A 25,808-nucleotide genomic window follows, 5' to 3' on the forward strand; every position below is an offset into this window, starting at 1 on the left:
CTCCACACTGCTGCACTGTGAACCGCAATGTACTGTGCATTTGCCTACATGAGGCGCTCTTTTGTGCATCACGGTTCCCTGGCCTTCTGGAGGCTGCAATCTCTTCATGTGTCCTTGAAATCCTTGCCAAACATTTGTCGGCACCACCTCACTGGGTGAACTCCCCTCTTGACTCTGGTATCTCTATCCTGTTTGTAAATTCCTGCCTAGCCTCCCTTGTTTCCGCTGTCCTGCTGGTGAAGACCTCCCCACCCTATAACCAAATTGGTTTTAGCTTTGAGGGATGCCGATTACCCTACCACACCTTGCCCTTGTAAACTATTATACACCCATTAACTGACCCAAACACGAGGGAGTAACATAACCCCATTCTTGCTTGTATGTTTTTTCTGTTTTCTTATAGCATATTTCCTTTTGAGATCTTTTTAATAAATTGAATCTTTGTTGGCTTTGAGTCATGGTAGGAACACTCTAGGGTGACTAGGAGCCCAGGGACGAGTGGGTGGAGGTTGTTGTGGGGGCAGAGGGAGACACCCAGAGGAAAATTGACCAAACCGAAGTGAAAAAGTATGACAATATACCCACATAGCAAACACGTAAACACCCCTTTTAAAAGTTAAAACAGGCTTATTGTGCACCTATCTGGCCATAAAGGTCGGTAAGAGCTTGGGATAGAGGAAAGGGAGGAGTAAAAAGTAAAGGTCAAATTACACTCCCACAATCCTGTCATAAAAGAATTGCAAGGTTCTGGAAACAATATAGATCTGCATGGTCAGGAGGAGAGGAGTAAAGAGACTAGATACATTAACTCATTCAGCTACTTCATGGTTAATGCATTAACATTTTAATAAACATGCTCTGTTAGAACAAGGACTTAAGCCATGCAACTTGGTGGAGCAGAATCAGAAACAAACTGGAAAGTAATAGCACTGTTTGTGTAGTGGTAAAGTTGGAATTTATGCATTGTTCCATTATGCAGAAAAATGGGTGGACTGGTTGGGTCTGTAGACGTTAACTAAAATCTTGTTCTGTATATCCTGATATTAGATGTTTGCAATAACATCCCATTTTGGGCCTGACACTGGTTTTGGGTAATGTAATTAATTGGAATCTCTTCTGCCTGCACTTTAATTAAGGTTGGGCAAAATGGAGTCTGGGATGAACAATGGAGCAGCTGAGAGGACTAGGCACATAGATTCTTCTGGTTAACCTCTTTCTCTTGTGATTTGAAATGCATATAGTTATTGAGCTCCTTAAGCGCCTCTTTTTCTAAAGAGCTTTCCCCCTAATCTGGCCCTCGTTAACTGCTAACTAATGGACTTACCCTGTATGCATTTATATCAACCCTGGGAGTGACTTTCGACCAACACTTGACTATGAAACAGCATGTCAGTAGTATTGTTTCATCATGTGCATACTACATTAAACTTCTAGCACATTTAAGGCCTCTTATTTCACAGGACAATGCAGAAACAATTGCGAGAGCAATAGTAGGCTCAAAAATAGATTACTGTTCTAGCCTTTTTATGGGAATCAATAAATCTGAATGCAACAGGCTGCAAATCTGTCAAAATGGGGCTATTAGAGCCGTTATGAAACTCAAACACAGAGACCATGTTACACCAGCGAGACGTGAGATTCACTGGTTGCCTGTGGCCTCTAGATTTCTATTCCGCACCCTGACTATTGTACATAAGTGCAGATCTGGGAAGATGCCTGGATATTTACAACAGCTATTATCCATAAGAACTAATACAAGATCACTGAGGTCAAATAACTGGTTTCTCCTATCTGAACCAAAGTGCCATACTGTCAGAACAACCAATTCAGCTTTCTTCTCTAATGGACCCAGAGCTTGGAACGCTCTTCCGCTGGAGTTAAGATCCACCGACTCCTTAGAATCCTTTAAAAAAAGATTAAAGACCTACCTGTTTCACTAAACGACCTTTATGCCACTGATATAATCTCGTGCAGCCCTGCCTCATGAATATGCTTCTTGTTTTTTGTTATCTTTGTCCTGTAGTGCCCTCACGCCTTCGGGTTCATGGTCGCGCTATACAAATGTGAAAAAAAAAAATGCCTGTGTACGTGGATGAGTTTCTTAAGGCACGAGTTCTATTGCTTATAAAGGTGTAAATGCAGGTTGGGGGCAGATATAAATAAGGAGCTAAAAAAAAGTTAATTGATTTCACACATTAGAGAAATACAGAGATTACTACAATTAGAAATAATGAGCTATTAATGAATCGGGGAAGTATTGAAATTATCTTTAAGAGGAACAATGGGTGTAAGGGGAGACAAATGAAAATGCCAGAGGGATCTGGGAATGGAGAAGGAAGAAGACAGCACTGTTTTAGTACATCTGAAATGTGGCCTGTCCAACAAACATGGAAACGGCTCAGTAAACCACAAACTAGTAAGAGAGAATGATGGAAAATAGAGGAGGAGCATAGTGTTACCTTTGTGGATATGAGTCACAAGCTTTCACGTCTTGTCATTTTTGGTTGCTGGAGTGGCAGGTGCTTTAGATATGGAAATGTACTGTCTCGCTTGATTTTCTAGTGTCTTCGGTATGTAACAGTGCACCAGGATCAGGCCCCAGCTCGCCAAACAGTTCCAATTGCACCATCGCAGAAAATGGATTCACTGGCTCAGTCCCGAACATACACAGCGAGGTAAAGTGTTTTCTTTTGGGGGGTTTTGTGGTACCTGTTGCGGTCTAGCGTCATAGGCATGTGAAAGTGGATGACCCAACCAACAGTGCATGGTTTGACTCTCATCCATCATAAATTACTTTGGTTGTAACTATTCATATGCTGCCTGCCTCATTATGCTTCTCTCTGTGGCAATAAGTTTGTTGTCAGTGCAGATTTTCTTCAAGCCTCAAATTGTTGCTGAACTCATGATATCACAGTATGCAACTCTGAATCTGAAAGCAATTATTTTATCATGACACGCTTGCCTTTTATTGGCCGTTCACAACACTAGAGCTATGATTATCATTGTCCCCAGGATCATCACCCAGTTGCAAAGGGGCCACAATTACTACCCTAGGAAGGCCCACAATCCAGTGTGTTAGTTTAAATAATAGTTGTCAAGTGTTTTCCATGGACCCTGAATTTGGTAGCGTCCAATTCTATCAAATTGAGGAATACCTTTTTATTATATTTCTTAAAAGCATGAGGAATCCTACATGACGCACTATATAAAAACCTGATGTCAGTTATTATTGACCCAGGTTTCACTTTCAATACATGCTAACATGTTTGCTACCACATTTACCCATCCATATATAAGCTTTGTACATTTGAAGGCAGGAGTAATTGTAGTTCCAAATCTTTAGGTGGAAGTCTTGGTTCACCTATTAAGGTGGAGTGAACCAGTGGGTTACAGCTGTTGGATACCTTTTGTAGAGACTCTGAATTGTTAATATGCGATAAGTGGTTGCCTTAGCAGATGGAACTGTTGTTGGACTGCTTTCAGCACAACTGTGGCGTAAGGCTATGCTTGAATCTGATAAATTAGCTTAGTTGATCCGAGATTGCTTGAGCAGTAGAAGGTCACAATGATGATGATGATGATGATGAGGAGGAGGTGGTTGCAAGGAGAGTATAGGCCAGATACAGTCTAGGTTCTTTGCTACTGCAAGGTGTTCTGGTTGCATGTCCCTCGTAGCTGTTTTTCACAGTCCACTAGTGAGCCTCTGCTGCATTGGAGCCAAGTGGAATCAAAGGACAACTGCTGTGGAGTTCTACAGGTATTCACTGAAGAACTAGCAGATTTAGTTTAGTGTTACTTTGGTCTAGCAACCGTTCTTAAACATGGTTTGCCATAAGCATTATGGTGCTGGTGATGCACCAGACATTACTTAAAAAGAATAAGAAAGAAAGAAAACACCCAGGTCTTCAAAACCTTTAAAAAGCCAGGTGATCATGGATGACATACATTCTATCAGTTACAGGGTTATAGAACAACGTTGGGGGGGGGGAAATGGGAAAACAGGCAGCCACCCAAGTATTTATGGCACAAACAGGGAACTAACATCAATTGCATGTGTGTAGACCAGACAGCATGAGTATCGTCATGTTTCTGAATTTTTGCAACAAGGAGCCAAGGTCCTTTGACATGGTAAGACATGTGCACTAGGCTCAATACCTTAAATTCCATTACCCTTTGCCACTGGTGAACAATAACAGGCTGAATGTGTGGCGAATATATGGTCATTCTTTCAGAGCGCAAATTGTACATAGCCGGCTGTGTTTTGAAGTAGTCTTAGGCAAGCGTTGTAACCTGATACGAAGCCCTGCTAGATCTTATTATAGTAATCTACACTGGGTGAGACATATGTTAACAAGGACAATTCTTTTTTGTTGAGAAATCTCATTAATTTGCGTTAAGTTTGTAAATTGGAAAAGTTACATTCAATAACCACACATGTATCTGAAAAATTCACAATTCTATGACCAATTTAACTCCAAGATTAGTAAACTGGGTAACATGTATAAGGCAAGTGCCCAATTCTTCCTGTCAGATGGAAATATTTGAAGGGTAGAAGTTGGAACTGACCCTAATAACCTGTCATGGAGGGAGTACACTGTATAGTATATTTTTGTTTGTCCAGCGAATAACCTCCATAATCAAGATCTTGAAGTTTGGAATTCCTGCACAACGCACCTCTTCCATCCTTAAGTGGATTTAGTTGTCACGAAATGAAAAAATTAAGGCCCCAAGACCGAGCTAGCATAGAAACACATTTACAAAAAAGAACATAAATGTAACCTTGAGGCAATCCAGATGCCCTTTCTTTTGTGTTGTATACATATGGCGGAAGGGCTACCGATTGGAACCTATCAACGATTTAATAAAATTGTGGGCCTGATCACGGGTGCCAAGTAGAACTGCATGGCTGACATTGTCGAAGGCTGCAGATCGGTCTTACAAAATCAGATCCCGGACAAAATGAATATCCTTCTAGTGCCATTCCCTACGGTGGCCACTGTTATGAGGAATCCTCTCTGCCCCTGTATTTGAAGTATGTGAGGAGTGGGCCACCATTGGGCAAACGGGCTTGACCCTCAAGTCCATCAATTCTCCTATTGATGAATGGTGGAACAGCCATGGCTAAACTCAGGTGGTTTTGAATTCTATAGCAAGTACTATATAACATTAAATCAGGGAATGTCCTTACAATATATTACTCAAGATTGCAGGAGAAAAGGAATTAGTGTTTCAGGTAAGTAACTTTGGGAACATGGGTAGTTCAGTGTTTTAGTTCAGGACCTTGCCAAGTTAGGCTCACTGGCAGAGTTAAAAAAAACAAAACAAAAAAAGAGGTCAAGATTAAAGGCATGGTCTAGTAAAAAATGTTATTTAAAAAATAGATGGGCAACATTAAAAAAGAATACTAGCATTCTCTTTTTTAAAACTTCCTATGTAAAATTTTGAGCTATTCAAGCTCAAAATTCGCAAAAGCAAGCACATGGGCGCATGCATTTTGTGAACTGGATGCCCTCCTGTGCTGGCTTTTGCTTTTGCGGCACTAATGAAGGAAAAGCCAGCCAGCTGTAGTAAACAAAAGCTACCGCTGGGTGGCTTTCCCTTCATTAGTGCTGTACGCGGAGGACGGGGACCGGAGACCAGAGCAGGAAAGCTGCAGCTGAATCTCGGGAAGTGCTATTTATTTTTTTTAAAAAAAATAAGCATTAGCTGCGGTTTTTTTTCTAAGTGTTCCGGGCTGGAGGAGCGCGGAAAACTTAGAAATAAAACCGCAGCTTTAAAAACATTGTATTTATGTTTGCGGTCGCTTTTGAAGCGACCGCAAACATAAATACAACGTTATTGTGTTGGAAAACGCTGCAGTTTTTCTTTCCAAGTTTCTCAGGCTCCTCCGGCTCGGAGTGGGAGCACCCAAAGTGGGAGCACCGGAGACCCAAAGTGAAAGCCACAGCAGGCAGAAACACAACGCGGTTGTGTTTACATGCCGCATAGTGTTTCTGCCTACAGCTGATTTCCCATTTGGGGCTCTCTCAGAGCCCCAAATGGGAAATGCTAAATGCTGCGTTGTTTCTGCCTAAATCTCTTTCCCATTTGGGGCCCGAGAGCCCCAAATGGCAAAGCAGATTCAGGAAGAAACACAACGGGGTTGTATTGGATAACGCTGCGGTTTTTCTTTCCGAGTTTCTCAGGTTCCTCCGAGCCGGAGGAGCCTGAGAAACTTGGAAAGAAAAACCGCAGCGTTTTCCAACACAATAACGTTGTATTTATGTTTGCGGTCGCTTCAAAAGCGACCTCAAACATAAATACAACGTTTTTAAAGCTGTGGTTTTATTTCTAAGTTTTCCGGGCTCCTGTAGCCCGGAAAACTTAGAAAAAAACCCCAGCTAGTGCTTATTTTTTAAAAAAAATAAATAGCACTTACCGAGATTCAGCTGCAGCTTTCCTGATCTGGTCTCCGGTCCCCGTCCTCCGCGTACAGCACTAATGAAGGGAAAGCCACCCAGCGGTAGCTTTTGTTTACTACAGCTGGCTGGCTTTTCCTTCATTAGTGCCGCAAAAGCAAAAGCCAGCACAGGAGGGCATCCATTTCACAAAATGGATGCGCCCATGTGCTTGCTTTTGCGAATTTTGAGCTTGAATAGCTCAAAATTTTACATAGGAAGTTTTAAAAAAGAGAATGCTAGTATTTTTTTTTTTTTTTAATGTTGCCTATCTATTTTTTAAATAACATTTGTACTAGACCAGGCCTTTAACCATAGCCCGAGGTTGACCAATGTCAGGGTTTATTATTTATTTTTATTTATATATTTCTAAAGCGCCAAAAGCCCGCAGGCATCAGGGCGCTACATGTACATTTTGAACTTGCATGACGGGACAAATATAAATGATAAGTAGATGGAAGTCTGTTGAAAAAGAAGAAACCAGATCAGTTAAATAGGTGTGTTTTCAGAGTCTCCTGAACACTGAATATCTTGTTTCTAGTCGTAATGCTAGCGGCAAATTATTCCATGCTAGGGCTGAACGAACAGGAAAGGAATTTGGACCCAGTGGTCTAGAAGGTATCTAGAATTTTATTTGATACCTTTTGAGTAAGCAGGGGCATTACCTTGTATACATCTGAGTCAGCACAAGCATCTTGAAATGTATTCTTGATGATTCAGGCAACCAATTAAGTTTTTCTGGCATGTGCCACATGCTCACTCTTAGAAGGTCATGTATGATGCATACTGCTTCATGTTGTAGTACCTGCAATCGCTTTAAGTTATCCTTGCTTGCAGCAGCCAAAAGGGTGTTGCAGTAATCTAAACGGGGCATGATAGCCCTCACCAGCGTGGTGTGTTTTTTTGGGGGGAGGGCTAGCAGAGGTTTAGCATGTCTTCGTACTTTAAGGTGATAATGCGTACTGTGGACCACGTCATCTACATGTGCCTCCAAATGTATTGAGGCATTCATATGTATGCCCAGCGTTATTACTTTATCCTTTATCTGAGGAGGGCGGTGTAACAATCATCATATCACCTAAAAGGAAAGGCCAGACTCTCCAATGCTGAGCGTAGCAATGCATTCAGACTTAACTTCAGGAGGCAGGAAGACTAACGGGGAGTTGCAATTATTCACCACAATAAGACACACCACACTTGGTCACTGAAAAATGAAAACATTTTTATACAAGATCACATACATCATCCTTTAGGATAAATAAGTACACAGGTGTAACATACAGCAGACCTAGTGTTGATATAAAAACAGTACATTGTATGAGTGTAAAGCGCTCTGTTGCTTCTCAAAGCTAGGTCTGTGCGCAATAAATATCCTACTAATAATAATCAATGCCTAGATAAGGCTTAACTGGTTCCTGGTGGCACACACTATACATATGTATATGTACTTCAAGCGGTAAATAGTGAGTAGACCTCTCGACCATAAGACACAGTAATTGCCATCATATTGAGGATCCAAGAAGCCAGCTGGGATTTGTTAATAGGTGTCTGTTCCACTCCAGGTGAATATTAAACAGAATGCATATGTAGCAGTACTATAACGAGTACACAGTGTCCATAAAATCCCAGAGGGCTACCAAAATCCAGGATGTACTTTTGTTACGCTCACCTGGTATCCACAGGGACGCCACTCAACCCTAGTTGGATGATATGCACCTCGAACTCTCTTCCCGATCCCGGGTGGTGCCTCCGATGGAAGTTGAGCCTGAAATACAGGATGGCTGGGTTCAAGACTGGCCGTCTCTGGTAGGGTCTCTCCCCACCTCCCTTGGATTCAAACCTTCCCTTGGCACTCTCTGCACCTTGTTTCTGTATAAGGCGTGCTCTCCATCCTGCTCTCTTTGGCAGGGGTGCGTAGTCTCAGTGGGCGTGGGCGACCGAGTTACTTCACTGGTGCGAGCCCTTTCAAATGTCTTTAAGGAAGGTCTTGCTGCCTTGCATTTTTTGTATTCAATACTATTCATGGTTAATGTCTTTTCCCTTCTCTTTAGGTGTGCAAGAGATTTGGCGTTTCCGCGCAGGCTGGGTTGAGCACCTGCCGGTAATGGATGGCGCAGAGTGCGCAATGCTGTCCGGTAAGTAATGCGCAATGCGTGGCGCTGCTTCGCCTTGTATATGCTAACCTGTGTCTTCCTCTTTCGTTTGCAGGCCGCAATGTTCTTTTCCGGCGGGCGTGATGTTCCGGGACGATGCTGACCAAGAGGCGACTAACCAGGTGAGATTCTTGTGATGTCTGTTGTTGGTGTGAAGCCGTTAGTATGCGTTCACTAATGCAGTCCTTCTCTCTCTCCTTTTCAGGTTGCTTCGTTCCGGAAAGCATGCAGTGCCTAGAAGATGTAGTTCGCTGGATCGACTGTCCACAGGTAAGCAGAATCATGAGTTAACGACAGGCTGAAGACATGATGGTGTTCACAGGTAAGATTCCTATAATGATGTTCTTTTTCCCCACTGCAGGTTCGCTGTTCCAAGGGTTGCTGGTATCAAGGACACTGGAGACCGGACTGGACACGGTGAGCGTTACGCTGCAAACTGCAGAATAACGCAAAGCATGTTCTGCTGCTTGGGTGTGGTTTAAATAGCCTTCCAGTAAAGTAGTCCAGGTAAAGTAGTCCCAGGCCACCACACCCAAAACACTATACCGCATTGCTCTATTCTTGGGAACTGGGCTATGTGAGTGCCTCCATGTTGACTGCAGGCCCAAAGAAAGTAGTCCCAAGTAAATAGTCCCAATTTAAAGATGTTCTACATAATGAATATGAGCCTGGCGCCAGGACTGACTCCAAGAGAGTCTCAGATGAGGTTCTGAGGCCTCTGAGGCCATACTGGAACCCCGAAACCTGGCCCTACATGGCAGGTTGACTTGCCAGTGGGGGTCTGGGATAAGGGTCATGACAACTTTACATTCGCTAGGCCCTGAGGGAGGCATATTACACTTGAAGGAGATAAGCAAAAGTAACACACTGTGATTCAGTGTATATCCTGAAGCAGGAGTGTAAAACATACATTTGAATGTCTCTAATAAATCTGTGGGAGGTGATACAAATCCAAGGCTTCATAAAGCACTCTAGGTGGTTATCAGAGAACTTTCTCTGGTCCGGTACGTAGCCTAAAATGTCATTTGTAGGAGATAGTTGTAAACGTGCCCCATAGAAACCAATGGAACTGTATCTGTGGGCTGACTTGCAGTTGTCATGACAAAACCTGGTAAGTCCCAGTTTCTCCCCACAGGCGCAGAGATGGCAGAAACCAGAGGTGTTTGTTACGCTCACCTGGCTCCCACAGGGGCGTCGGTCGGGCCCGGAATGCTGTGGCCTCCACCTACGTGATGCGTAGTGCAGCGATGACTGACTGGATCTGCCCTCCTAATCTTGTTTGCTTAGCCCGTAGAAATATTCACCTACAAGTGGAGAGATAGATTTAGCCACTTGTGGATTCAAGCGATAGCACTCCCACTGTCCTCCCCACTAATCAGCTCTGAAGCGCCCTCTCAGCAATCTCACCTTATATTCTTGAAGGATGAGCCCTCCATCCTGCGAAGCACGCAGGGGCGCGTTGATGACCAGTTACTTCACTGGCCTGAAGATATTGGAAGAGTTGTAGATGAATCCTGACTCCAAAAGGTCCTAGCTTTTCGCTGGAAAGAGCAGTTTTTGCAATTCAAAACAATGCCTTTCGGACTTGCTTCGGCCCCATGGGCCTTCACCAAACTAATGAAGCCAGTAGCGATAGCGATAAGGGAGAAAGGTATAAGGTTGATCATTTACTTAGACGACCTCCTACTGTTAGCCAAAGACCAGGAGGCACTCATATCAGATGAGATGGGTCCAGGACCTGTTGTCGTCCCTAGGATTCCTTGTCAACATAGAGAAATCGGACACCAAGCCAACACAGAGGCTAGACTTCCGGGGTTTTGTCCTAGACACCAGGAAAGCCACGCTGGAGCTCCCAACCCGGAAAATACGCAACATCAAGAGGGAAACAAGAGTGTGTCTTCAGAAACAAGTAGTCTCACTCAAAACGTTGGCGAGAATAGTGGGGCTGTTAGCAGCGTCCATTCAAGCTATATTTCCCGGACCATTACACTATCGCGCGCTGCAAAGACTAAAGATAAGACACCTGCAGCAAGGCTTGAGGTATCATCAGTTGGTACCTTTGGATCAAGAATCCATGACGGAACTGGAATGGTGGTTTAATATCGACGGCTGGAATGGGTGAGCGATTTTCGGAGATCGACCAGACCTGATCATAGAATCCGACGCTAGCCGCTTGGGCTGAGGGGCAAGATGCGGGGACCTACAGACAGGTGGGAAATGGAGCGAAGAGGAACTCCACCTCCACATAAACTGTCTGGAACCGTTAGCAGGGTCCTTTGCGATCAGAGACTTCACGAAAGGAAGGATTAAATCGGCAGTTCGATATATAAACCATCTAGGCAGCACCAGATCCAAGATGCTAACAGAGCTAGTGAAGGACTTTTGTCATGTCTGCCTTCACTCACAGACATCAGTAACAGCAGAGTACCTGCCCGGGACTCTGAACGTAGTAGCGGATTGGAACTCGCGGTACCTCATGGACTCCAGCGATTGGTAGATGGATCCAGTATTGTTTCAGAAGAAGAAGATGAACCAGAAATGAGGGCCGCTACACATACACCTCTTTGCATCCCGGTTAAACGTCCAGTATAAGTAATCCCATTTCGGCACCTGTAGTGATGATACTAAACTTTCTGGCGCAATTGTTGCAGGACGGTCGTGCGTTCCGCACGATAGGAGTATACGGATCCGCGATATCTGCAGGACTTCTGCCGATCGAGGGAGTACCAGCAGGGGAACACCCAGCAGTGGTTAGACTTATTCGAGGGGCCAGACTTAAAGCGCCTCCAGAACCTAGATATAAAACAGTCTGGGATGTATCACTCGTCCTTAAACTATTAGAGAGCTGGCCCATAGACAGAGAATTATCTCTTAAGCAGTTATCAGGTAAACTGGCAATGCTATGCCTAGTGTCTTGCAAGCGTGTATCGGATGTGAGAGCGCTGGAAGTGCATAGAAAGTCCTTCGGGCCAGAAGGAGTGACCCTTGAAATAGTGAAGAGGACTAAGACAGGTACTTCTTCAGTACACTATCCATACTTTCTGAACAAGCCTAAGTGCTGCATAGCAAGCTGCGTCAAAGAGTATGAAAGCACAACAGCCAAATACAGAGCCGTCAGTACCACGCAGTTGCTCATAGCACGTAGGAAACCTTTTCAGGGCGTGTTTACAGCTACCATTGCTAGATGGGTCAAGGAGATCATGAAAGCAGCGAATATTGACTTAGAAAAGTACAGCGCACACTTCGTGAGAGGGGCTATGGCTTCTAAAGCCTTTACAACAGGAGTGTCTCTGAGAGATATTATGTTAGCAGCATACTGGGCAAATGATCACACGTTTAAAGAGTTTTATTTTAAGCCGACCGAGAGTTTAGCGGTCGCTGTGTTGGGAAAGCTTTGAACAAGCATAATGCTCGCCTCCAGTCTTGTCATAGAATGAAGATTACCCCTGCTAACTGCACAGGGAGTATTAATTTTATTAAAGACTAGGAGGCGAGCATTACATTCCTGCCCAAGTTATGTATTGTGTATATAGTGTTTGTATATTGTGATAGATAATACTGTATTTGATAATGGCAATACACGGACACCACCCTGAATCTTCTGCTTTGTATTGTTCCTAGGGGAAGAGCAGAAGAACATTTGAGATAGGAGACTAGCAGCTGTAGTCGCCTGGAGTGGAGAAGGATCGACATTCGGTTTGGAGTGGTTTTAAGTCTTCGCTCTGTTGGCAGGACATACTGTGGAGTTTGTGAAGTGACTAATGAGAACGCGTAAAAGGAGGAGGAGCTCAGGGGCAGGAAGTAGTCATAGCTGAGCTGGAAGGAGATGGACTACAGAGACTATGGGGATTGTAGTTTAAAAAGAAGAAAAGACTATTGAGACTTTTTTCAGTGTTTTGTTATTGGTCTTATTGGTTTGTTGAAACTGCTGAGGAGTAGTAAATTAAAGAAGTTGAAGCAAAATGCTCGCCTCATAGTCTTAAATAGAATTAATACTCCCTGTGCAGTTAGCAGGGGTAATCTTCATTGGCTGGGAAGAGGCCGAAACAGTGAGAGGCAACCTGAACTGAAAGACAAACTGCCGCAGCAAAGCTTCCACAATCTGCCCAGCATCACTCTGAAGGCCAAGCATTGGTGGGATCTGCTCATTTCTGCCATCTCATCCTCTGACAAAAGGAGCTTCCAAGACCTCGGCGATCCCAGAAGAAGCCATGCTGCTTGCCTAGTATGTCTAGTCACAAAGAGGTGAACATTGGAAGACTCAGGTAAAGTACAGTTGCGGTCTAAGGTTAAAAAAGTGTTTCAAACAAAGAAATGTTCCCACCATGGCGCTTCAAAGATATATAGGTTCAGCTTACATGCATCATTGGGCCACTGACCACCGCATTACTACTGGACCAGCCCAGTCAGCTACCGAATAGCTGCAAAATACGGCAGCATCATATCATTTGTGTGTCTGACCAAGGTACGGCTCAGTTACTGTACCCACATTCTGCAAGGAAAGCTTCCTTTTCTTCACCATCAGCTTCTTTCCTTAACCAGAGACCGTATTTGGCCAGCAAAAACGAATCCTAAACTTGTTTATAGCTTGTGCTTGCTTTACTATAACTGCAAAAGCTTGCACATTGATTACTATGGGAAGGCTGTCACTCAGTGTCATCTCATGCAAAAGCCAAAATAAAGTGGCAATACTTCAGGAGGCCTTTGTACATTGGCTGCTAGAGTTGATTTCCGAAAGGTGCATATTAATGACAATAGGCCCGATTCCAAGAGTACATTGCAAATAAAAGGTTTCACTGTGCATGGCTGGCCTTTGGGTGGCAGGATTGCAACAAATATGTAGTGTGCTTATTAGGGCATGAACCATTTTACAGAAAGCACTAAACTAGCATATACGTTTTCAACTGTCATCCGGAGTGAGGGGGATTAGTGCATTTCTGATAGGTCCAGCGTGTAAGTAAACCAAGGAACTCACCCTGCCCGTCTAGTGGGATTTTAAGGCCTCTGAGGCCTGCCCTTATGAATGGAAAGAAGAGAAGGACAGGTCAAGCTTTTGTCCAAGGGTCACTGAATCGCTGTTGCATTTTCTTTTTATGTGACTAACAAACAAAATATTGGTTTCCTCCGATTCAGTGTAAGGGATTAAGGCAATGTTGTTTGGCTTTCTGGTACCTCCTCAAGGCAATACAACAAAATCACACAGGGATTATCTAGCTGTTTAAACTTCATAAAATAATATTTACATTCAAATAGATAACTTGTAAACCATAACTACTTGTAACCAAGGTTGAATCCCTTTCCCTGGGATCAATACAGTATGTTTCAAACCATAGTTCACAATCAAGAACATTATTTTCAATAGCCAAGTTCCATTTGAAATATAGCACAAAGTTCTGTTCATTCCATTTGTCCTACACTTAGCAATAAAACGGTCTTATTTTCAAGTAAGATTTTTCACTCTTCAACTGCTGTTTGGCAAACGCAAAAGACTTTGTCTCCATACATCAAGTCAGTGGGCAATATAATTATTCTCTTCTCCGAAGACCAATCATCTTTCATTAAATCCCAATTCTTCTTCATAAGCAACACAGATTTGTCAGGATGATTTCACAATAGTTAATCAGTGCACATCAATGGTTATATCACTGTCTTTACAACACAACCTTCTACCACATTGTAGTACTTCAATTTATTTTCTTCCTGGTATACTCGCCTGCCATGGTAAAAAAACTACTACTAGCCGTACTTTGTGGTGAGGATTGCTTCAAACTTCCCACACTTACATCCTCAATGGGGAAAGTTAAAGCAACAACTGCTTCATGGATTACTCTGGTCTTTCAACAACCACATTGACAATGTCTCTCACACTATTTTGTTTGCCCAGAGCAATGCAGATATTTCTCTCCCCCTTGATTTTTTAGAAGAAATGTTTCTACTCTGCCATCTTAATTTTCTTAAATTGCCTTTCTTTGGCTTAGGCAATGCTTAATGTAATCTTTTATAAGTGATCTTTCTTTATGTGAATCACATTTGCTTTGTTTGACTATTGATCACTTTTGGCTTCGGCAATGGTGGTCTCAATATTCTTTAACACTATGGTTAAACCATGTCCCCATTTGACAGTGGAGATTACAATATTCTTTACCTCTTTGGTTAATTATTGTCCCTCTCTGACTGATAATGGGGGTTACAATCTTCTTTTATACTTTATCTCTTAAGATAACAGTCATGCCCAAATTGCCTCAATTCATTAGCTTGGTATTCAAGTTTTCTTCTGAGCCAGTGGTCTGTTTTGGAGCGCCCCGGGGTCACCTAACAAAAGCCAAATCACTGGTCTTTTCGTGCGTCTCTGCTGGACCCCGCTGCTCCAGTTTCTCTCATCGGGCTTGCATAGGCATCCAACAGCTCTGGCAACATTTCTGTTGCTAGCGCCTCCTGTAATTGGAGCTACCTTTACTCATCACGCACTCCGGTGAACACCACACCACCTTCTCATATGCAAATTGTTCTACATGCTGTTTTTCTGGTTTGATTCATGTATACTGTTATTGCTTCTACTGTTTCATGTTTGATGTATTTTTGTTAAACTTTAAAGCGCTTTGGATTAAAGCGCTATATAAAAACAAATACAAAATGTACATCTTTACAATATGCCATTAATATGGTATGATCATTGGGGAAATTATTCAGGGTATTTTCCCAATCTTCCTGACCTGAACCTCCCCATATGTGATCCTCCCACATAATACCAACCCTAGGGTCATGATCAGGTAGCAGCTCCCTTGCTTTGGCCATATGAGGGGATCCAGGCCAGGGTCTCTGGGATGATCATCTCGGATTTTGGTCTTGTGCAGGTTACTCTGTCCTTCTGGAACCATCTTAGTCGCTGTTTTTGCTTCTGGATGCTGGGCCCCATTCCTGTCAAGGAAGACGTTTCTCTTTAGGGCCGTCAGGGTCATAGTTGGCTTAGGATTCAAGTTCCTGGGTAAATGGATCCTTCACCTTGCCCTGTAGAAAAAAAACATTTACCTACTGGGGTGTTCTGCCTTCTGTTTTGGGGAAACAATACAAAGTCCTTTCCTCTGGGACCTGGATTGGTGGTTTGTTTCCGATACTCACCATCAGGAATCCCAGTGACCTTTGGTAGAAAATCCCTGCAGGTGGACCTACACCCCATTTCCACATAGACTTACACTCGGGGCTGTATCCTGCCTTGCAGCATTCGCTCCTGGGGCTGCTGGGTCTGAAACCTGGACCGGGTGTCTTTTGTGGTGCCCCCAGTCGTGGTTTCCACCAGGGGTGTTGCTAGGTCTGGAAAAGATCGGGGGCTACACTAATGTTGGGACTGTCAGGACTCTGGGCTAGCTAGCCTTTTGGTTGTAGCTTCTGAGCTTCTATCCAGGGCTAAAACCAAAAGACCCAGGGCTATAGCCCCCTCAGCCACACCCTAGCAACACTGTCATGATGCATACCCCCGGGCATCCAGACCACGTCCATCAGCCCCGGGAGCAGGCATCATGTCGCCTTGAGAAAACCCAGCAACCCCTGCTAGGGGCTGTCTAGGTTCAGTCCTGGCACCTATGGCGCCAGGCTCATATGGGACATCAGTCTTGGCGCCATAGGCGCCAGGCTCATAGGTGCACACTTACCTGATGCAGACCATGCTGCAAGAAGATCCAAGCCCATGTGAGGCCTGGAAGGGACTACTTTACCTTAGGGACTATTTTGTTACTTGGGTGTGGTCGGGGAGGAATACCTACCTGGGACTACTTTGGAGGCTATTTAAACCACGCCCGAAGAGTAGCACACGCAGTTTTGGGTAACACAGACTTTTACCGGAGCGCTTTCAGCTGTCAATCTTCTTATTGGGTCAAAGCTGCAAGATAAAAGAGGAATTGGACAGGAGTGAATTCCAGACATTTTGAACTCTTACGAACTATATACTTACGGCTCTTACGAACTATATACTTACAAAAGTTCTGAACTCCTCTGCCACTGGAATCGTTAGGTAGGCGTCCTTCAGATCCAGTCTCGTCAGCCAATCTCCTTCTCTGAGGGAGTCTCGGAGCTGATGGATGCCTTCCATCTTGAAATGCTGGTATACTACCCAGCCGTTCAGCTCCTTGAGGTTTATGACTGGTCGCACTTTTTCCTTTCTGTGCACTAGGAACATGTTGCTTACGAAACTGGGGTCTCTCTGACACCTCTCTACAGCGTTCTTCTGCGCCAGCTGATCTAGCTCGTGATCTAGCAGTCTGTTCTGCACGCTCTAATCGCTGCTGGTGCGGCCTGCGCTCTTGTATGGGTGGCTCTACAAATTCTAGGTGCATACCTAGCACGGTTTACAACACCCAGGCATCGCTGGAAAGCGGGCACCAGTTTCTCCAGAACATACCAGTTCTCCCCCCTACCGGAGGGTAATGCGCTGCTCTCACCTTGAGTGAATCCTTGTCCTCGCCCGGATCCTCTTCCTCTGCGTCCTCTCGGGAAGCGCCCTGTGGATGGGAAGAAGGAATCCTGCTGCCTGTTCTCCCAGTATTGGGCTCTGGGATTCGGGGGTCTTCTACCTCCCTGGTTTCGACCAGTCGAGCGACCCGTGTAGCGGCTGGTCCCGGCAAAAACACGGTCAGGGAAGATCTTGCGAATTGAGGTTTGGGCCTTCTCCAAAGAGGTGTAGGTACCGACGAAATGGCCCATCTTTTCCCGAAGGTTTCTCCGAAGAGTAGCCCCTGCGCTGCCTCTCCTGCCTCAAATGATGCGAGGTCGCTAAGTTTGGCATTAATTTTCAGTAGTAGCCCTCTTCTATGTTCTGACACAATGGCACAGTTGGCATTGCCCAGGAAGCAGACTGCTCTTTGCGCCCAGCCTGCCAAGGCGTCGGGGTCCACCTCTTCTCCTGTATCCCTGGCCCTCTCCGCTAGATCCATGTTCTTTGCAAGCAGACCGGCTATGTCTAGCACTTTCTCTTGGCAGCTCTTCCAAGATCTATCGATACCCTTACGGGGATCCTTGCTTGTTTTAGACACGAATGTCAGCATCTTGGGGTCTAGCTCCGGTGTGTCGGCTACTTTGCCTGGAAGGTCTGGTCTCGGGCATTCTGCTCCAAGGCGCTGCCGGACCTCCTTGTCTAGCGCTTTTCTTAACCTCATGGTCATGTATTGCGCTACCCTTGGTGATGGTTGCCAGTCCGATGACCTTGGGTTCTGGATGCTGTCAGGATCAAAATATCCTCCTCCACCTCCTCAAGGTGTTTCCCCTTGCGGATTCTCTTCCCTCCGCTGGGTTTGACTTCCTCTTCCTCCTCTATCTCATCCTCGTCTTGGGAGGGAGGGTCTCCTTCTACTGGCTCCCCTTCCGAGCCTGGGTTCTCTTCTCCTTCATCTTCTTCCCCAGGATTTGGGGTCGTGAGGTTCGGCGCTGTCTGGTGCTGCAAATATGCTTCTCTGAGCTTTGCGAAAGCATCGACTACCTCCGGGGCCTTTTCTTTCGCCCCATCCGAAGGGCCCAGGGGGTCGCAAGAGGCTTTCCTCTTCTGGACCTTGGTACTCCCCCTAGACCCTGCTTCAGAGGGTTCTGTGGGCGTGTGCTCTGTCCCTCTAGTGCTATCTCTGGGCTGATGCAGTATTACTTCCAATGCCTCCAGCCTCTCTTGAAGGGGCTTGACCCCTTGTGCCACAGCATCCGCTAGTTCCCCAGCACCTCCTTGAAGCTGGCCGCTAAATCCAGCGACTGCTTCTTTTTAAAAAACATTTTTATGCTTACTAAAACGCCAGCTGTCTGTCTTTTATAATAACTTGCTACCTCTTACATATGCTAAACTCGCATACATTTATCGTTTATGAGGAGGTACCATTTTTGGTACTTATCTGCTTGAAGAGCAGTAAAAGAAGAGGAGGAGCTCAGGGGCAGGGAGTGGTCATAGCTGAGCTGGAAGGAGATGGACTACAGAGACTATGGGGATTGTAGTTCCAAAAGAAGAAAAGACTATTGAGACTTTTTCAGTGTTTTGTTATTGGTTTTATTGGTTTGTTGAAACTGCTGAGGAGTAGTAAATTAAAGAAGTTGAAGCATAATGCTCACCTCAAGTCTTGTCATAGAATGACATTGGGGTTCACTTTCAACTTTCTTGTAGAAATACTGTATACATAGTGTAAACATAAAAATACATCTTTTCAAACATTTGGCAACTATCCAATCATTGAGGGTCAGTGCATTCCAACTTTCCCTGTCTCATTCCTGGGAATAAACATATGATGTGGCCTCAGACTTTCATCCAAGACATCCTTTACAAATACTCATCAGTTCTGTTCTTAGCCTTAGATCCCCAATATATGCCTTGATGACCTTGCGCCCAGGGGGTGGGGGGGGTGTGGGGGGGGGGGGGGGTGTGGGTGTGTGTGTGTGTGCGTGTGCGTGTGCGTGTGCGTGTGTGTGCGTGTGTGCGCACAGATTTCCATCAGGCAAAGTGAGTGGCACTCTTCACAGTCGTTTTGATAAATAAAACATCCGGATTCAAAAATGTAGTTTGGTAGAAAAATGTTTTCTTTATTTGGATCCTTACAACTCGGCAAGCAAAATTTAAAAGTTAAAATTACAGGCCATCAAAATATGGCACTCGCATAGTGCAAAAAAGTGCGCATTTTCGGGCGTTAGCGCGATTCGCGGCAAATCTCGCCGCTTGTTCACAACTGCAAGCCCCCAACAACCAGTGAGTTTTAAAACATTAGTGCAGAGCATACGGGAAACACTGGAGATTATTGTAGTCAAAATAGAAGGACTCCCTTTGCCAATGCACATCTTGTCTAGCAAAAGCATGGTGGCCATCTTATAATGTGACAGAGGTAGTGCTTTTGACTCTTATATGCAGCTTTTCTTCACAAGACACATGAACAGTACCCCTCGTGCATCAAATATTTTGAATTGTGCTTGAGTATCCTCTGTTTTGGGGATTCCGTGCATTTTAAAAAAAAACACAGTATCTGACATTTTAAATCTAATGTCATATAGATGCCCGACTTGCCACAGAGTTATAAACAGCCACATAGACATTTAACGGTATTTTGACAGAGAGTTCTACCAAACAAGTGCACAATGCACGAACAGGGTTATGGGCCACCCAGCCCCAATGTGCGATTAACGCCTAGTGGCTTCATTGATCAACATAGCATTGACTTTCTCAGAAACCTTTGTATTTCATGAAATGTATATTGCACCAATGTCTATGTTGGTTAATGATCCAGTTGTCCCATCTTTAGCTTACAATCAGCAGCACAATTCTTATACTACGCAGTACATTGGGATCCGATGATACGTGGGTAGCAAGATGATGCATACTACAATGGCAGTCACTCTAATAGTGTGGCTGTCTTCAGTGCTCTCCAATTAATAAGGTGCATAGTGCAAAAGGCGACAAGCACCAAGCTTTTTCTAATTTAGCAGTATGATATTATTCGTAAATAATGCATTGGAATCCTTACGTGCCAACATGTCGATAGACCACATCGTGCAGTGGCAACAATTATGATTCCATAAGGTGCATAGTGCAAATAGCAACAAGCGCCAAACCTTTTCTGATTTAGCAGCATGGTATTGTTTATATAAAAGCCTTGGAATCCTTAAGTGCCAATATATCGGGAAACCACATCATGCAGTAGCAATGATTGTGATCATGTTCCTGTCTCTGATGTTCTAAAATGTGTAAAGTGCATAGTGCAGTAGCAGCAGTATTGGTCAGCATAACAATGTATCGCGACTGAAACTTTCGGTTAGCAGCATAGTTGGTTTAGTGCAAAATTGCATTAGACTCATAAAGTGCATACATATCCATAAAGTGCAAGGTGCAATAGCAGCGATTATTATCAGTTGCTGTAACGCTCACCTGATTCCCGTAGAGGCGCCGGTCTTGACTGGGTGTATACCGTATCTTCAAAGGTGATGTGTAACACACGGCTGGCTCTTTGGGCTGGACCTCTGTGCACTGTATGTCTGACTCGAAGGGTAAGATGTCTTAGGTAAGTGAACGCCGTTCTCTCCATCTGCCTCGGGGCAGGGTGCTGTAACCAGTTTCTTCACTGGATAAGGGGAGCAGGCCTCTTGACTTCAGAGGACTGCTGTCCGTCGTTTACTGCACGAACGGTAAGTTTCGAGTAATTCTAATGTCTTTAAAGTCTTTAGTAATGATGTTTCTTGTTTTGCAGGGTTCCGGCGATGGCGGGTGACGGGCTGAAGTGAGTTGAAGATGGAGCCCGTGTGATGAATAGAAGCGCCTGGAAGCACGTAAGTAAGCGCTTGTTGCCTGCTTCACGATGCGCTCTAACTGTCTTTTTATTTTGCAGGTACAAGTTCGGAGCGGCTGCAGGGTGCCGGAATACCCACTGGGTTAGATGTGGAAAGGAGTAATGGCACGTGAGTATTAAAGTTCCCCAATGTCTTTAAACGCACCTTGTTTTGTCTTTCAGATGCCGGATGCAGCGCCGAAGGCCTCCGGAGCGTGCAAAGAGTTGGTAAGCTTTTGTCTTTCAGATGCCGGAATGCAGTGTGAAGACCTCCGGAGCGCACGAAGAGTAGGTAAGCCTTTGTCTTTCAGATGCCGGAATGCAGCGCGAGGCGTTGGTGACAGCCGATGGACCAGGTAAGTGAAGAGCTGTCACTGAAGACCGTAATGCTAACCTGTTCTTTCTTGTCTTTATAGGTGTTGCTGAAGACTGGATTCAGGATGGTAAGCCTTTTTCCTTAGGCCCAGGATCAGATGCAGAAGACACGATGAGCGTTCTGCTGCAGAGGATGCAGAATAACGCAAAGCAAGATTCATCCATCGGGTGTGGTTTAAATAGCCTCCTGTAGTGCTTAGGTGTCTCCTTCCACAGCCACGCCTAGGTAAGAAAAGAGTTCCTGCTTTCCAGAAGAGTTCCAGTGTTCTGAATCTAGGGAGTGGCTCCTGCCCCACCCAACAGGAAAAGTAGTTCCAAACAGAAGAGGATCAGAGGCTCAACTGGAAGGCAAGTAAGCAGCATGGTCTGCTGCAGGTAAGTCCACCCAAGCATTATGAGCCTGGCGCTTCCAGCGCTGGGACTGGGCATATTTATGAGCCTGGTGCCACTGGCGCCAGGTTTGGGTCCAAAAGGTCCCAATTGGGACTGGTTGGCACTCGGAACCTGGGTTATGGATCTGCTTCCAAGGGAGTTGGGAAAACCCTGACCTTTTGGAAGCAGAGATCATGACAGTTGCATACTAATTCCATAAAATCATTTCTGAATTTCCCATTGCAAAAATGCATTGAACTGCTGCATCCAGTGTGTCTCGCACGTAGCCTAATCATATAATTCTTTACCAAGTTGCACATTTACTAGTTTTGTCCACTGCATTTCTTAAGGCTCCTTAAAATCCACCAGTTCCCAACATCTCTGCACCACATGTTAAAAATATCAACTATCACACGTGTAAATATAAAACGAAAGAAACAATCACCAAGAAATCTGAAAAAATCATAAAACTATTAAAATAGTAGTGTCCAACTTTGACTCCTAATCACAAAGCACATTTTGTAATCTTACAAAGTGGCATATTATAGCGGAAATTATAACATTCTGTCTTAATTTATACATTTGTTGACTCAAAAGAGGGAAGAAAATCCAGGTGGTACAGACATAATTGTCCTAAAAAAGTGTACAGTTCTTTGTCTATATTGTGCCCATACGGGAATTTGCTTTCAAAGTCTAGAATGCACCTAGTCTCTTTCAATTTTGTGAATCCCAAAGAAACCAAAGCTCTCCATGTTTTTGTTGTGGCAATCTGCAAAGTGCTTGGCCATAGGGTAATTAGCATCACTATTGATGATGGCTCGTACGTGCTGTTGTATGCGAATCTTTAATTTACATTTCGTACTGCCTATGTACCATTTTTGGCAGGAACATGTGAGGACATAAACAACATATTCAGTTTCACGTGTGATTTTGTCCAATATCGAAACAGTTTGGCCTGTAATGGGGTGTTTAAAAGAACCACAGTTTTTAGCATACTTGCAGATACTGCATCGAGTGCATTTGAAAAAACCCTTCTTTTGATTTAATAACCAGCTTTTATTGTTGGTGTCTTCTTCTTCTATCATATAACTTTGAACCAGAGAGTCTTTTATAGATCGATTCCTTCTAAAAGTTATCTGAGAGCCGGTCTTTAGGTTACTACGAAGATCTTGGTCCACCATGAGGATTTTCCAGTGGTGATTGAGAATTCGCCTAATCGCAGGTGCCTGAGTGTCAAAAGTTAGGATCAGGCGAGTACTGTCTTTTTCCGTCTTCGTCAGGTCCTTCCTCGCGGATCCTGCTATGAGACTTGATCGTTCTTTCGATTTGGCTTTGAGATATGCTCTCTCAATCACTCTTGGGATACAGTTGTTTTGAGAAGCCATGAGCCGTAATTTTACTTTCTCTGTCGTAGGATTCCAGTGTGGTGGTGTTTCTTCTCAACCTGATAAATTCTCCATACGTAACACTGCAAATAAGGTTTTTGGGGTGTCCGCTGTTCGCATGCAGTGGTGTATTTGACCCTGTAGCTTTTATATGCAGCTCACAAGTTATCTTCTCATTCATAATTCTCACATTGACATCAAGGAAGTTGATTAATGTGCAACTGTGCTTTTCCGTGAATTGGAGATTGTTCTTATTGAGGTTCAAAAGTCTACCCAACCCTGCTCCGTCCCTTTCCAGATAATGAAGAGATCAATGTATCTCAGCCATAAAATTACATTGTCTGTGTATTCACGACTACTGTCTGTCCAGACTTCAAGTTCTTCCCATGTGCCCATCGTTAGATTTGCGTACGATTGCACAAAGATGGTGCCCATAGCGGTTCCCTGCAACTGTTTGAAGTACTCATTGTTGAAGAGGAAGACATTGTTTGTAAGGCACAGTTCAATCATCGAGAGTACCATTTGCGTGTGTTCTAAATAGTTTAGGGATCTTGTGTGAAGATAGTGTTGAGACGCCTGTTTCCCGTACTCATGGCCAATAGATGTGTAAAGCGAAACCACATCCATACTGGCCAACAAATATTCCTTTTCCCATGGTACGTCTTCGATCCTAGATAGGAAATCCGTCGTGTCTCTTAGGTAGGACGGAAGCACAGAGACAAAAGGAAAGAGGACTTTGTCTATATACTTGGACATATTTTCCAAAGCCGACCCTATCAAACAAACAATGGGTCTCCCTGGTGGTTTTCTCATGTTCTTATGTACCTTGGGGAGAAAATAGATTGTTGGTGTAATGGAGTTAGTGGTCGATAAGAACTTGCGACTCTCTTTGGTTAGTAGGCCCTTTTCTTCCCATTCTGCAAGGGACATACTGATCTTGTTTTCCAATTCTTTAATGGGGTTGGTTTTGATCCTTACATAGCATTTTTTGTCATTGAGCTGTGTATATGCCTCTTTCATATAGTCTGTTCTGTATGACTATATTTTGCCCTTTATCAGATGGTTTGATAATGCAGTTTTTTAGTTCCTATAGCTCCTGTAATGCTTGTCTATCTTGGGCTGACATATTATCCTTTGGGATTTGCTTTTGTTCTTTCCTCCGTAGTTTTTTCAGGTCTTCGACTGCTAGACTCTGAAATGCCTCAATGTTGTTCCCAAGGTCGGCCATGGGTTAAACCTTGATTTCAATTTCAGTTGGCTCTCAACTGTCCATTATAGTATATATATTTCTGAGGCTTGTGGAATCTGCTTAGATCACATGCTGTGCATAGGCCGACATCTAGTGGAAGCTGCGGAGTATTACAGTTTGTTTTTCGAAGTCGAAAAATGGGCGTCGACACAGGGCGTGCCAGTAATACTATCCCTAGTGTGACGTCCCCTGTACCCATGATCCCTCACGCGTCTAGGATCCCCAGATTGTTTTTTTCCGCCATTCTGGTCGGAAGCACTTCATCGGAGTTCCCTGGCTTTGCCATATTTTCACTCTAAACTAATTCTAATTTGCCCCGTTTGGCCAACCTTTCGTCGATCAACATCTCGACGCCGAACCGGGGAGGAGATCAACGTCGAATACCCGACGGATTGGGCCTTGAGGCTTCCGCCTCGGCTCGGGCCTGGGCCGCTGGCCTCGGCCCTACAAGTAGGGAGAGTGGGGGTGGTACACTTCCACACTCGACACCTTATTACCTACACACACTTGCCCGCTGCCCACAGGCGCGTATGGAGGGTACGCCCTTTCAGTTTTGCCCCAAGTGTAATAAGAAATACCCTTGGGTAGATAAGCACGCTACGTGCAACCTTTGCCTACCCAGAGACCACCCCGAGACGGGTTGCAGGGCCTGTAGCAGGTTTAAGGCAAAAACTCTTAAGGACCGCTCCACCAAGCGTTGGGCCCACCACGCCAAGCTAGCAGCTATGGAGGCGGAGGGTACCTTCAGCGACGGCAGCGACGCCGAACTTTCGGACGGCGAGGGCACCAAGGCGTCGAAGGACAGCCGAACGCACGTCCCCGGCCTCGGAAGGTCGTCCGTCCCGGCGACTATGGGGAAGTCCCCCGGCGACAAAAGCGTTACACATACACACGCTAAACACAAGAAATCCACCCGAGATTCGACGTCGTCGAAACCTCGGAAAGAGGCACAGAAGGAGCGGTCCGAAAGGACGTCCTCTGGGCGGTCCCGGTCGAGGTCGCCGCACGACGTCAGGCAAGCCTCCACACTTGCACAGAGTGCCTCAACCATTAATATCCCGGAAGATCAATCGTCCGGAGACGAACACGACTTCCACCCCCAGACTGCACCCCAGGAAAAGGGTACATTACTTGGGAGTAAAGAGGGGCCAGTTTCGAAGGCTAGTTCGAAAGACAGGGATTCCACCTCCGATCCTCGACGCCAGGCGTCGAAAGATAAGGGAAAGGGGAAACACACTTCCACCCACGGGAAAGTGGGTAAACAGCAAAGGAAACAACCCTTGCAGTCCTCCACTACAAAAGAACTGACCAAGTCTTCTCAGGGCCAATCCATAGAAAGTCCCAGCGAGGTCACCCCAAGCTCAAAACTCTGGTCATGCGAGGACATTGACAGAGTAATGTCAAGGATGTCTTCCTTGGCGAATTTTTTCGAAAGACACCCTGAACAACTCCTAGCTTTAAACCCTCAGGAACATTCTCCCTCAGGGTCAAGGGACCCTATCCCCTCAAATAAAAGACCCCGGGTCGAGACACCATTTAGGCCTTTAGACCCCATCGAGGTC

General features: G+C 44.8%; 1 protein-coding gene across 10 annotated transcripts in view; it reads left to right on the forward strand.

Moving 5' to 3' along the window:
* Positions 1 to 25,808, forward strand: part of HDAC5 (histone deacetylase 5) — a 2,156,790-nt gene that overhangs the window by 1,159,107 nt on the left and 971,875 nt on the right. For all 10 annotated transcript variants that reach the window (XM_069634322.1, XM_069634324.1, XM_069634323.1 and 7 more), the window contains one exon: positions 2,563 to 2,675. In XM_069634322.1, coding sequence (XP_069490423.1) covers positions 2,563 to 2,675 — 113 coding nt within the window. The remainder of the gene's footprint in view (positions 1 to 2,562; positions 2,676 to 25,808) is intronic.

The sequence above is a fragment of the Ambystoma mexicanum genome, chromosome 13 (assembly GCF_040938575.1).
Source record: "Ambystoma mexicanum isolate Mex_15411 chromosome 13, UKY_AmexF1_1, whole genome shotgun sequence".
NCBI lineage: Eukaryota > Metazoa > Chordata > Amphibia > Caudata > Ambystomatidae > Ambystoma > Ambystoma mexicanum.